The 14277-nt window shown below is 41.0% G+C and overlaps 1 protein-coding gene across 2 annotated transcripts in view; it reads right to left on the bottom strand.

Annotated features, from left to right (window-relative positions):
- Nucleotides 1–14277, bottom strand: part of GOLM1 (golgi membrane protein 1) — a 35422-nt gene that overhangs the window by 6194 nt on the left and 14951 nt on the right. For both annotated transcript variants that reach the window (XM_052779093.1, XM_052779094.1), the window contains exons 4-6: nt 9721–9775; nt 9302–9404; nt 3827–3965 (exon numbers count right to left, since the gene is read on the bottom strand). In XM_052779093.1, the coding sequence (XP_052635053.1) occupies nt 3827–3965; nt 9302–9404; nt 9721–9775 (297 nt within the window). The remainder of the gene's footprint in view (nt 1–3826; nt 3966–9301; nt 9405–9720; nt 9776–14277) is intronic.

The raw sequence follows: 14277 nt of genomic DNA, 5'->3' as shown, positions 1-14277 counted from the left end.
TGGTCTATGTAACTACTCCTGGATTTGGAAAGGAAAGTGGAAGTTAGATAAGAATTCGGGGGGGGGGGGGGAAATCCTAACAAACTTGGAAATATTTGGACTGTAATTTTTATTGGTGATGGAAGTATCACACAATCTTGAATATGCAGTGATGCTTCTATATAACAGCACAACACATTGGGAAAATTTAACACACCTTTATTGTAATGGCAGCTAACAATAAAGTTACTCTTCTTGGTTAGTGTTTCACAAGAAACAACACTACCTGTTATTCTCTGAGGGTCACAGAACAGTAACACCACGCATTTCTCCACTGTTGCCCTGCTATGATGTCAGCATCAGTGGAGAAAACAAACAGATGGCATTAACTACTGTTAGTAATCTACAGGGACAGGTAAACTGAGTTTGGGCATAATAAGACTTTAATTAAGCAAACCTGTACAGAACTGGTCTGAAACTATGTTGAATGCAGGATTAAGATAAGAAAAACATAAATCAACCAACTAGACATCAGTATCTGTTTAACGTGATGGAGCTCACTTAAGAATGTATTAAATGCTGGTACTAGACTGCTCTCAGCATCTGACCTGCTTAAAGATTAATGGCTAAGATCTACACCACCTTGAAGATCTCCCAATTTAGCAATTAAAATTCCACGTACAACTTTTACTCATATTGGCATTTTATTGGCTGAAAGCTATGTCAATTCAGTTCACACAAACACTGAACATGAAACGTGCCTGGAGCCCGTGCTGTGTTATACCAGCTTTGGCACAAAAACCCAGACCATTATGGAACTGTTTGTTCTATGGGGATTTTTTGCTGTTTTTTTGTTTTGTTTAAAAAAAAATAAAAATTGAAAGACATAGAGAAAGAACAAGCATACAGACATTTAGAGATATAAATCTTTTTATACCTGGTACTATACAAATGAATAGGAAACCTTATGGTATAGGAAGTCATAGTCAACAAAGTTTTCTGCTGTGATGTTGGTAAGACTGTAGCTACCCGTTGTTCTAAGCAGGTCAATAAAACACTAGGTTGTCAAGTGTTCATCCAGTCATTTGGAAAAATGTCTGCAGAAATAAATGGTTTAATAACCATGAAGCCAAAGTTGTAGAGGATTTGTAGGATATGATTACTTGGCTGTTTTGAAAATGTTTAAGTTCAGTCAAAGGCAGGCAGAACTAAAGACCTTGTCGGGTTAATGCCATGAAGTCCAACATCAACAACAAATAATCTAGCATTAACTCTTGCGAAAGCTTGAGAAACAAGTATTACCACAGAATATTTGGTTATTGTAGTAAGGATATTCAGAAGAACTCCATCTTCCTTCAGTCATTAAAACAAAAATGCTGTATTTAAAAATTATTCTGTTTCATAAACAATTCAGCCTCTTGAGGTCACTCTCTACAGTGGAAATCATCAGAAACTGAACATAAGATTATTTTTCACTTTATGCTGGGCATGAATTCTTCTGTAAAAATACTAAGCCTGCACTTACTAGCAAGAAATTACCTCTTTCTTAAATATGCAAAAGCCCTTAGTTTATATTATCTTAAATTTCTAGCTCAGCAATTTTTAATGATGGTGTCAAATAAATTAAAAGGGTGTATGCTGAAAATTGTTTAAGTTGAAGTGGTTGGATAAAAAGATAATAATTGGAACATGTTGTGTATTCCTCAGCCAAGAATTATACATCATTCCTTAAAATACAGAGCTGTAAGAAAAGCTGTTTATTAACCAACCAACACTCCCATTTTCTTTCTCTGTTTTATTTTAACTCTGACCTTTCCATTACATAAGCACGTACATCTTACAAACAGGAATTATTCCAGCTAAAAACGTACACAGATTTCCTCAGAGTCCCCTTGCACTAATGATAAATAACACAGCTTTTATACAAGCAAAAAGTTGCAATCCTTGGGCAAACAAACAACTGAGAAGGTTACAGCTTGACATAAGAAACACTGTCACAGATGCTAGAGAACACAAGCAGACAGAATTTATTTAGGCTATAGCTATATTAGTGGTTATCTCATCTGGGACTATCCCCTCTAGAGATTAAAAGGAAACAGGTAACCTGCCCTGCTTAACCTACTGCCTGCTTTGAGTAAAGATTGCCTCCAGCTATGGGACTTGTTGCAGGAGACTGAAATTGTCCTGCAGAGGAGCTTCAGCCAAACTCCTCAGGTTCCTTTTGGGATGATTTTCCTTCCAAACAAAAAGGTTAAAAAAATAACCAAACTGCAAAACAAACAAAAAAGCATCTGGTGCAAGTAACTGTAACGAAAATCTGCTGCAAAGCCACACCAGAAATTAAGTTGACGACCTCATGGTCTTCCCCACATCAACTTTCCAAATAGTTAGTATTTCACACCTTGACATTAAACAAGATACATTGGTGTGACAAACAAATATATCTTCTTCAAATGATGGGCTTTTAATTTACTTTTCACTATAAAATTACTATTACTACTTTTTATTTACTTGACACTGTAATAAAAATTATTGATAAGCAAGAGCTTTCACTTTTTTTAAGGGATAACGGGCTGGCATTTCCTGTCTCTAATGCTTCAGTCATTTTGCAGCTCTCCTACAATGCAGGTTCCCAGGATAAAAGGTCACAAACTTAGCAGTTCTCTCTCCCACTATTTTACATAAAGGACTGGACACAGACTGGAACCATTACCTGAACACCTAGGGGTCTCTGGGCAGATGTTTCAGCCATTTTCTCCCACCAATTTTCAGCTTTTTGCAAAACCCAGCTTCAATCCTCATCGCTTTACCCTTTCCACTTCTGAAGTCATCAAATTGTTTCTTCTAGTAGCCTTTTCCTTGCCAAAAGGAAAAGGGCGTACACCACCAAACCCCCACTGCCTTTGCAATTAGAGTTGGGGGGAAAGGTCCTATTGCAGTCACATGTAAAAAATGTAACTTCTGTAACTTGGGCTTGTAGTCCTGACAGAAGGGCTACTTCGGTACATAGAAATAAATTAGTTGCCTTCTCACCCAGGAGCTTCACTGCGTGTTTCCAGGGCCATCTGTATAAAGCTTAACCAATCAAGTCCTATTCCTGACCAAATCCTCCTTCACTGAAGAAGCATCAGTAATTCATATGCCAACACAACAGGATGATCTGAAATTTCCTTTTCTCAGGATCTCTTCCTGCCCTCTGTACCCTAGGAAGGAAAAGTCAGCTTGCACAGAGCCACCATATGTGGCAAGCCTGCCCCATCCTAGTAAGCCTTCTCATGTCACATACAGCAACACCTTTTGTGGTTCTTTGACTCAAAATATCCAAAAGCAAACAGCTAGCACATTTGATCTTCCCCTCATTCCCACAGTAAAAGGCTGACATTAGGATTTCTGTGAAAATTCATAGCTGATGGACCTCAGAGACCCTTGGACTACAATATCATATTCAAGGCTTGCTGCTACTCTGATGTGATTCACAATTTATCCTCATTTTTAACACCTCTTCAACACACAAAGCAACTAAGTCCTTTAACAAGGTAAAAGGAGCTGTGAACCAAATCTCAGCAGTGTAAATATTCTTTAATGGGCTCCACACCACTCCCAGCGTTACCTCTCAAATTCTGTTTGTCTCAGAGACACAGTGATTTTGAGTATCCTGCAGGACCTCTGCCTCTTCTGTCCTCAGAATTGCTCCATTTCCCATAGATCAGAAACATTCAACAAATGCGAAGGAAAGCAGTGTAAAACTTAATGAGATGGGCTAATATTAGTTGGAGATAGCAGAAAGGTGGAAAACCCCTTAGAAATTACAAAGAAAAAGATTTTTAAGAAATTACCCAAACCATACCTGGCTATTCCTTCCTGAATCTTCTGAGAAGTCTTTGTTTGCTTTGATTTGTGGTATATCACTACCCTTTTTTGTAAGCTCATCTATCCTTTCTTCACATTGTTCTTTTAATTCTTTCATCTGGTTGATACACTGTGACCTGGAGAAAACGTGAACAAGTGAGCAGTTAACTTTCATCCACACTCTTCTAAAAAGTTCTTTTGTAACATGTCCTTTTTTTTATTTTCTTCCTCTTTTTATTACTTTCTTAGTTCTACAATCTGTGCTTACATTTGAGAAGTCAGTAGGAAAAAATGGGGTGTTAACCTACGTCCTAAGGACAAACTCATGGTGCAGACAGTCCAAGTTATACTGGAAGAAATTAATTTAAACTGCTTTTGTTAGACCAGCTCAACAAGCTACATGAATCTTCTTGTCTTCCACTAAGCATTTCTACTATGATAACAGAAATGTGTATTTGGATTTTAGCTAGGAAGAGAAAACAGCAAGGTACTAGTTGAAATAAGAAACAGGTGTAAGCTACTGCTAGCAAACTGAACACCCTTTCTCAGTATTTCACCAAAGTGCAGTGCTGCAAGACCTAACAAAACATGTTACAGAAATGGAGTTCATCAGCAGGTATTTGGTTTGGGTTTGTGTGGCAGGGTTTTTGGTAGTGGAGGAAGGGTGGCTCCTGTGAGAAGCTGCTAGAAGCTTCCCCGGCTCCACGTCGGACCCGCCTCTGGCCCAGGCCGAGCCCATCAGCAACGGTGGTAGCACCTCTGGGAGAACAGATTTAAGAAGGGGAACCTGCAGCGGAGAGGGGAGTGGGATGTGAGAGGAACCCCTCTGCAGACACCGAGGTCAGTGAGGAAGGAGGGGAGGAGGAGCACCGGAGGAGGGGATGCCCCTGCAGCCCGTGGTGGGACGGCAGGCTGTCCCCCCCCAGCCCATGAAGGGGAGTGGGGGAGCAGGTGCCCACCTGCAGCCCGGGGAGGACCCCACGCCGGAGTGGGGGGAGGCCCCTGAAGATGGCCGTGACTCTGTGGGAAAGCCCACGCTGGAGCAGTCTGTGACTGAAGGACTGCAGCCCATGGGAAGGACCCACGCTGGAGCAGTTCATGGAGAACTGTCTCCCATGGGAGGGACCCCATGCTGGAGCAGGGGAAGAGTGAGGAGTCCTCCCCCTCACAAGGTGTGATGAACGGACCACAAGCCCCATTCCCTGTCCCCCTGCGCTGCTGTGGGGGAGGAGGTAGAGAAAATCAGAAGTGGAGTTCAGCCGGGAAGGAGGGAAGGGGCGGGGGGGGGAAGTGTTTCAAGGTTTGGTTTTACTTCTCATCACCCTTGTTTTGATTTGTAGTAAATTAAATTGATTTTGTTTCTTCCCCAAGTTGAGCCTGTCTTTTGCCTGTGACCATAAGTGGTGAGTGATCCCTCCCTGTCCTTGTCTCGACCTTGTTTCTGTGTATTTTCTCTTCCTCATCCCACCGGGGCCGGGGAGGGGAGGAGTGAGCGAGCAGCTACGTGGTGCTTTGTTACCAGCTGGGCTTAAACCTTGACACTACTCTAAGTTCCAAAAGGAGTATTTCCTCAAGATGCAAGTATTGTATATCTTTTATATACTTTCAATAGTTACACAGTGCCATTAGTCCATTAACCATCATGACACCAGGGGTCTTCTGTTTGCAGTTCTGTGGCCTGCCTTTCCCTCACAGCTCCTTAACCTCGAGGTAAGCCCGAGGCTGCTGCGGCAGTGTTTTTCCTGAAGCTGCCAGGGCAGTGTTTTCCCCTTTTGTGGCTGTGCTGAGGATCCTGTGCAAACCCCAGGAGTGCTGTCAAGCTGGGTGTCTCAGGGGAAGTGACTGCCATCAGGGCAAGACCACCTTTTGTCCCCCACTCTCTTCATAACCTGTTTTGTAACTTTTGGTTTATATTAGAAGAAGACCAAGACCTAGTGAATAACAAAGCAGGTAAGCATTACCCCATAACACACATGCAGAAGGCGTAGAAACCAGTCATCATATGACCCTAAGTATGCTTTCATCCCAACAGGAACAAGCAATAGTGGGTTTGAGTGGACCCCAATGAGAAGTGCATTATGCTAGGGAAAAATGTGAAAAATCATCATTGTTGTCAGCACCCACTGCACTGGAGAGTGTGCCCAAGGAAGAGGCTTGGCTGGGGACCACACAGTTTCTCTTCCCTGCTGGCCCCAGTGGCAAAGGTGTGTGTTGGGGTTTTTTTTAACCCTTTTTTCCTTTCTCTCTCTCTCCTTTGTTTTTTTCCACTATAAGGTAAATTTGAGTTCAATGTATACCATCACCTACAGAGCCTGCAAACATGTCTTCCTGCATGCAAAACCTCTCTCGCCATCCTTTGTATGTATAACAACTTGGTCAACATGCTGCCAGTTTTACCTCCCCCTCACTAAGACAGAAAAGGGGATTAATTTCTTCTGAGCCTGGCTCTGGCAGTGTTAATACTCCCAGTGTAACCGCAGCTGGTTCAGATGGGCATATCCCAGTTTCTCAAGCTGCAAATAAGCTACTACCTAATCCAGAGGAATTCTCAGGGCACGTGCCCTCTATGACAGCAAGTCACTCGTTTTATTGCATTTTCATCCTTCTCCACCCCCACTTTTTAAAAGCAAAAAATCTGTTCTGTAGTTCGCACCCAGAAAGGAAGAAGAGTGGCAGACAGGTATGCTATGAACTGGCAAATTAATTACCTTTATGAACTGACAAGTTAATTACCTGTATTACCTTTTCTTCTTGACTAGACATTATTCTCAAGTCTGATTTTGCTAATGCTAATACATGGAAAAGTCATCAAAATAAGCAGTGCTTCCTAAGTCAGTGAACATCAGAGACAATAAAACAATATAGGCTTGAGTTATGCACATATTCACTAATTTCTAGGAAATAAAAGAACATCAGAATTCCCTGCACCTCAGTTTGCAAGCTTGAGAAAGATGTGGTATACAGACAACCTCAAGCTGGATAGACCAACCTTTCGCAAATGCTCTTTCATCCCACACTGCACATGAAAATAAAGTTCATTTAACATTTGTGACAAATCCTCATTTTTAATTTATTATCTGTGAAGGAATTCCCTTCTTGTAAAAGGGATTTCTGGAGATTTGAATACTGTGCTCATGCATACAACAACTTCCAAAGAACAAGAACAGCACTGTTTTCTCCACCTCATCCCATCAACATGACATACTCCAAATGGGCAAAAACAGTGGTCTTGAATTCAGTCTCTGTGGCATGTTTTCTCTATCACAAGATCAAAAAGAGTTAGCTTCTGTGATAAAGAGCTCACCTGCACACAGACAAAGGTGCCCAAGTAATAGCCTCCCCAGCTGCCCCCAGGCCCATCACAGAAGCCATCAGCCCATCCAAGGCCCATGTCCATGAACCCAAAGGAGCACAGAGGCACAAGGGCAGCAGGGAGCCTAAATTACAGACTGAAAAGAAGGGTCACCCTGTCCAGACCACCCCACAGCCCCATGCTGTCTCAGATCAGCCTCAGACCCTGTGTCCAGGCTTAAAACCCATCAAGATGAGTCAACGAGACCAAGGTGTTTCCTGCTCAGGGTGGGGGACATATTATGGGATGAAGGGTTAGAACATGTCAGGATTGCACAAGACTTATTATGGGATCAAACGCAGGGAAAGGGATGGATCTCTGGCAGGAACAAGCACGAGAAAAGAGAGAGATAAGGCGATAAACAGTCAGTCGCACGTAAACATGTTGCTGGTCGGTGTGCTTGTCTGGCCTTGCCCTGCACCTGATCACCACAGTCTGTCCCATTTCTTATTAAATGCCTTTTTAACTCTTTCCTGGGTGAGGGACTCTCTGTTCAGTGTGTGTGTGTGTGCGCGCATGTGTGGGGACGTGAGTGCAGCAACTGGAGTCAGACCGGGCTGGGAGGCTGCGCGTGGGTGGCACAAGGAGTGGTGCCAGCAGGTACATATGTACACAAGCTCGTTTTGCACTAGCGGACCCCCACCCTCAGGGAGCGGGAGGAGGCTACTGGTGGTGTTCGTGCTCATGCGAGTGCTTCGTGTGTCCGCGTTAACTTGTGTACCTGGCCACATACAGGTGTGCTCTGCATGCATGGGAACACATGGGCAGCCTCTCCCCTCCCAGGCTGCTGAATTTGCTTCCCCTGCCTGCACCATAAGAAACAGAGCACCTTTGTCCTCCAGGAGCGTGTATCATCAGCTGCTTTCATCCCTGCCAAAAAAAGATTACTCATGCACTCACATTCTTATACTTGTCAGGGCTGCAAATACCAAACTAATTGTCAGACTTTTACATGTAGCAAAATTTCCAAAGAAGCAGCTACATAACAAACAAAGCTCCTAGGAATCAGAATGCATCTGAATATTGAAATATCTTCAAAAGATCAGTCCAGTGGCTTCCGTTTCTCTCTGGTTGCTGCAGGAGAGAAGGGTCAGTGCTGCCAGTCAGTCTTTGCTGAACAAGCTCTACCACAAGCAGACAGCACTGGCCACAGTGTGCACCAAGGGTATCTCAGTAAGTCAACTGCTGAGGAACATGCACTCCTTTTGCACACAATACCAGTAAGCTCACATAACTCCTGCTGACTTCCGTACAGAAAACACTAAGCTTGCCCCAAAAAAATGCTAAGATGAAACTTCAAGACTTGGGCATGAGAAAAAACAATTACTTTTGTGCCTTCTAAGTTAACAAATTTTGTTCTATGCATTCCACACGCACAACCAATTTTATCACTGTCTTCTACAGTTCAATAGCTGATTGTCTAAAAAGAGTAATTTACAATGTACGCAGTTAAAAAAAGGCATTTGACTTCTGTCATCTTTTTATAACATTTTCAATTATACAATAATACTCTCTCTGCATTTTTCCACTGGGCAAAGTGTACTTGATACATAAGAACCCAGGAGAAATTCCTAGAAATACCAGAAACGTGTATTTAGTGTAAGGATACTGATAAGCACTTGTGTTCAGTTATCCATGCCGTATAATTCAGTGGGAAATCTCAACAAAAAACATGACTAGGTATGAACAGTAATGCAGAACACATGGCTCTGACCATAAGTGTACCAGAAATTTTCTGAGACCTCTGGCAGCTCAATGAGGTACAGCTTCTCATCGGGTATTCCCGTACCTTAGTTCTTAAACTTCTTCAGAGTTTAGCCTCCTTGTGTTTCGATTTTCCCCTCACTCTTAAATGAGGATATTGCTACCTTTCTCCTCCTGCAAAGGAAGGAACATCAAGAAACGTGGGAGAAGTTTGTGGATACTGAGATGCCAACCATTGCAAGGTCTACACTCTTCTCCAAGATCAACTGTGAGCAATTTTAGAAGATGTGTCAGGTGTTACTTTCTCCTTAAAAACATATATTTACTAACAGTGCTATAGATATCACAAGAATAGTCTGTGTTATAACCAAGTCACCTACAACTCTGGAAGCCATCTTTTAGAAAGAATATACTTACAGGTCATATGAGAACTTCCTCTGAAGGTTAGTCTGGTTCTTCTGAAACCAGTAAACATCCAGCTGTAGCTTCCCATATTCTGTTTGTAACTCTTTCAAGTTTTCTGACCAAGACAGGATTAAAATATATATTAAAATACACACACATATATACCTACATATATTACAATAGAAGTATCAAACCACAGATCGACAGTAAGCACACTAACTTCATCCATCTGTCATGCTCACATTTTGTATACAAATTCATAGATAATTTTTGAATTTTTTATCAAAGATGCACAGGACTGGGTAAGAATAGCCTTTCAGCCTAACATACCAACAAAAATGGTGTAGCATAAATTTTTTACCTCCTTTTCTTCATAAGGAATACTCTTAACTTGTTTGCAAACCCTTGCTCTGAGGGGTATTACAACATACCTCGTAGACTCTGGATCAGTCGGTCATTTACTGTGATGTTACTCATCAGCACTGCCTGGAAGGAGCAAAATGGAAAATAATGTTTTAATTGCAAAGGACCTGTGTTACCATTAATATTATAAACACAATCAACCAAAGCACATGTAACAAGATCTTTTCTTTGCAAAGTGCTGTGTTACAGCCAAACCCAAAAATTTTTAGCTGCTCTAGAGATTTACTATTACAAACAGCAAACACTCATTTTAACCCAGATTTCCCAGTAAACGGGGGGAAGATATCACTGCATTTAAACAAAAAGAGGAGGAGTTTAAAGAGCCCGCTACTAAAATTGCTTGCTGCTTTACTCTAGTTTAATCTCACAATTGCAGTCACAGTCAGATTTACTGTATTTATCCCTTGAAGGAAGAATACAGCATAGCACAGCTTGCTATCAACTACCCTTTCACCAGGGAATCAATACACGTGCATTCAGGTACGCAAGGATGAGCTATAAAAGTATTAGTCATAGAGCATAAAGGAACTCTATGAAAGCAACACAAAGCCCTTGCATTGTATCACTTTTCTGGCTATCCTCTCCCTCACTTTGCTACGAAAGTGCTGGAGTGACCTTCTTCCAGTCCCTCATTTTGCTCTCTCTCATTCTGAAGAGGCAGTCAACACAGGAATATGTTTTGTCCATTCTTTCACCAATCCCCCTCTACCAACCCATATATATACACATGTCCCAAAACACCTGAATATCGACAGAACTAAGGCAAGTCTAAATGAAATTAATTCCTGTGAGCAAGATGTCAGGATAACTCAGATTCATATTTAACATCTAGAAAGTCTGGTGCAGAAGAGTCGTCCTAAGACTACAAAAAGATGAGGTGCACTGACCCTTCAGAAACGATCAAGTCCAGTCTTAGGAGCACATTTCTTACACTTCACTAGCAATTTCCTCATTATCATTCTCCCAGGATACCCCAATGTTCTGCAGGGGTGCCAAATCAGGATACATCAAGTCCCCAGTTTCCTGAAGTTTCTGCTCAAGTACCGATGTGTACTTATGTCCACATCACTTTAATGCAAAGAAATGACTGCATCCATTCTGTCTGCTCAAGTCACCCTGAAACACTAACAATGCTGGTCAGTGCCTTTTTTCATTAAGACTACGGTAATAAGTGCCAGTTGACTAGGAAAAGCAAAGTGTTCAATCAATCTGAGTGGGACAGCACATAGCAGAGGGGTAGATTTGTCTTTTGTTGACCCTTTAAAGGGTCCCAGTTCAAAGAGGTGGTCATTCACATGTTGAAGAGGCAGCTGTTTTCAACCCAATAAAAGAAATATTCCTACACCATTCTATACATACAGCCAGTCCATGAACACCACTGTGAAACCTCAAGAGACAAGGCCTTGTTCCTCTGTTAAAAAGGAAAAAATAATAACATGAATAACAACATATACTTAGGATTGTTTAATACCTTTCCCTCTCCTTTGTCATAGGACAGGTAAAAAAAAGGCTGCAGATTTGTTTTCCCTGATTTATCGGGGAAAGGAAGTTAATGTTTCAATGGAAATGCCAAGTTTTGCTAATGCGTGAGCAACATAATCAGGTTGTTCCATGATTACCACCTTCAGTGTTTCTAGCATTGGCCATTACCAGAAACAGTCAATGGACTAGAAAAATCAGTATGACATGGCAATTTTATGTTCCTACAGTTTGCTATGTTGTGGTTTGTTTGTTTGTTTTTCTTAAAACATTTTCTTAAAATGTTTTTTTCCTCAAATACCAGGACCACTTATTTGACAGTAAAACAGACAAGTGTTAAATGTTTTGTACATTAGGACAATAATAACTGTGATTAGCTGAAGTGAATAAAATGATTTGCCATGTGAATAAGGCTCCTTAAAACACAACAGGGGGTAAAAAAAAAGCGTGCCTTGGTCTTTCTGGATTGCATATAAAGCTTCCTTTTGGCAACGCCACACCTACCTCCCTGAAGTTGTGTGTAAGAGTCCAGGACAAAAAAAATAACGAAAATCTAGTTAGTTGGTTAACTTGAGCAGGAAATACTCTTGAATGATCTACAGGGCAGTGCTCCAACTGCCAGCTTCCAATCCGACTGTATCAATAATGTCAGGCTTTCCATTCCTCCTCCTGTCATCCAAGTGTTAACTAATCTTCACCTCATGGCTGTGAATTAGGCAGACAATATTTTTGGGGGGGGTTTATGCAGGCCAAGAAAGCAAACTGCTAGGAAGAACTCAGCAAACACACGCCAAAAATCAGCTGTAGGAAGAAACTCACATTTTAAATTTCATTCAACTCACAAAACAATACCTACGATCCCTAGGACTGAGAATCCAGCTTTTCGAAACTCACTATATCACTGTTATCAAAATCTGATCTTCTGTGACAGAGTAACTCTGTAACATAGAACCAGCTCCTCATATTTGCAAACATGTCTTGCACAGAAGTCCTTGGGACTATCACAGAGGAAAAGTCAGTCTCCTGATTGGAGTCAATGCTGCAAAGTGCAGGTCTTCAGAAACCAAAAATCAAAAGCCACACAGCCACCCGCAGTGACAGAAAAATCTTGCTCCAGCTAGACAGCAAATTTTATAACGACAGCTGCCAGAGATATATTTGGGGTTTTTTTTATTCACCACAGAACATGTCTACATAAGTCATACTCCACTTAAGAAACACAAAAGTTGATGTTATTGTTTAAAAAAAACCCAAAACATAACACAGAAATACCTGTGAGGAAGCTTTGAGATAAATTACTTCAAAGCGTATGTTTTGAGCACATACTCTGAACTATATACGTGCATTTGATTCGATTAATGCCTTACACAGTAGTCTCCATAAACATATTCCTTGGAGGCATTACTACAGTAACTCCTTCAGCATTTGCTACCATCATAAATCAAGCTAACCCAAGCACACTGAACTGACGTACATGCTTTCTAACACTGACTGTATGTGGTGTATATAAAAGCATAATAAGATATTGCAACAGGAAAAAGGAATAAAATGGCAAAGAACTTAATGAGAGTAAACACTGGTTTCAGAATTAAAACCTAAGAAAAAAGGGGCTTTGCATTCACAAATACAGCTCTCACAAGGAGAAAGAATGAGCCACAGCATCAGTAAATCAGCTGCTAAGAACAAAACCAACTGTGAAACAAAGCAAGTTGGGAGGGTAAGATTTATACATGCAGAAACAAGCATTTATAATTAATCAGGGAGAAGAAGGGCACCTATTTCACGATTAACTCAAACTGATCTAAGTCCTTACCACAAAGAAAAGGAGCAGTTCTGCCTTGCACACTCCTGCTGCTCCCCACCACCATGCTGGCAGCAGAGCACAAGCCACATTTTGATTATCTACTGTTCATTTCTTAAATATATCTTGAAATTCCCAAACCCCTTCTCTATTTTTGCAAACACACTTCCACACACACAAACTTTACTAGTAACACACATCATCAATTCTTTTCTGTCTTTGTACTCTTCTTTACTACTCTGAAATAATCTTCAGGAGTAAAGAAACCATTTATACTAGCCACAAAAAGTCTTTTTCATTCTAGGACATGAGATTAATGGCTAACTGCATATTAGTAAGTGGAGAAAAGTTCATAAATAAGATCCCTAAGAAAGTATTTCTCTTTTAGGTTGGTCTGTGTGCTGCACACTCATGTATACTTCAGTGGAGGAGCACCAATTGAAGCAAGTTAAAACAAATTTCAAGCCCAAAATAGAGGAGACATTGTTCATTTAAATCTGTTTCTCACTGCAATGAATTCCATTCAGAAATTACAGACTTTTCCCCATCCTCAATAAATAGAAAAAAACCCCAAACAACCAAAAAAAAAAAAACCAAACCACCCAAAACAAAAACAAAAAACCAGCTCTATTCCCAAAGAATGATTCTGGCAAAGATCAGGGACCCACTCTTGTTTCACACCCCCTGCTAAAAGCAATCTAGACTCTTTTTTTTTTGTGATGAAGGACACATGCACCATGACATGGCGCAGTTCAGCCCTCAAACCTGCAGAAAACACCAAAATTGAAAAGTTAATTTCTTACACTCTCAGTGGAAGAGTGAGGAAGTTGACACACATGAATAAGAAATTGCTTTTACAGGAGCACACCAAGAGCAAGTGGACTGGATAAAATAAGACCTGTGCAGCTACAGAACATTCATGACGTTGTTATATTTAATTGAAACCCAAATAGTAGGCCGTGTAAACAAAGAAGAATCCTATGATGTAAGAATCTTAATATAAAACCTGTACAGGTACATGTAATGTACCTCTGCTTTCCTTTTTGCCCATTCATTTTGCTGTGAAGAGGTAGAAATGCTCCAGTAGTTGACTCTTAAGCTATACATACTCTAAATTTCCACTCTTAGGGTGCCTACAGTTCAGTGAGTCCCAGACCATCCTTTTTTTTTTCTCCACCATGTGAAAATATATTTTAAACCAAGGTAGTCTTCCAGACCTCTGCTGTACAGTTATGACTAAGCAGACTGATTTCTCCTGCTAATTTAGTAACATCATGGCAAGCAG

The sequence above is a fragment of the Harpia harpyja genome, chromosome Z (genome assembly GCF_026419915.1).
Source record: "Harpia harpyja isolate bHarHar1 chromosome Z, bHarHar1 primary haplotype, whole genome shotgun sequence".
In the NCBI taxonomy this organism is placed as follows: Eukaryota; Metazoa; Chordata; class Aves; order Accipitriformes; family Accipitridae; genus Harpia; species Harpia harpyja.
Note: the sequence above shows the minus strand (reverse complement) of the source record. Positions and strands in the feature narration are given on the sequence as shown.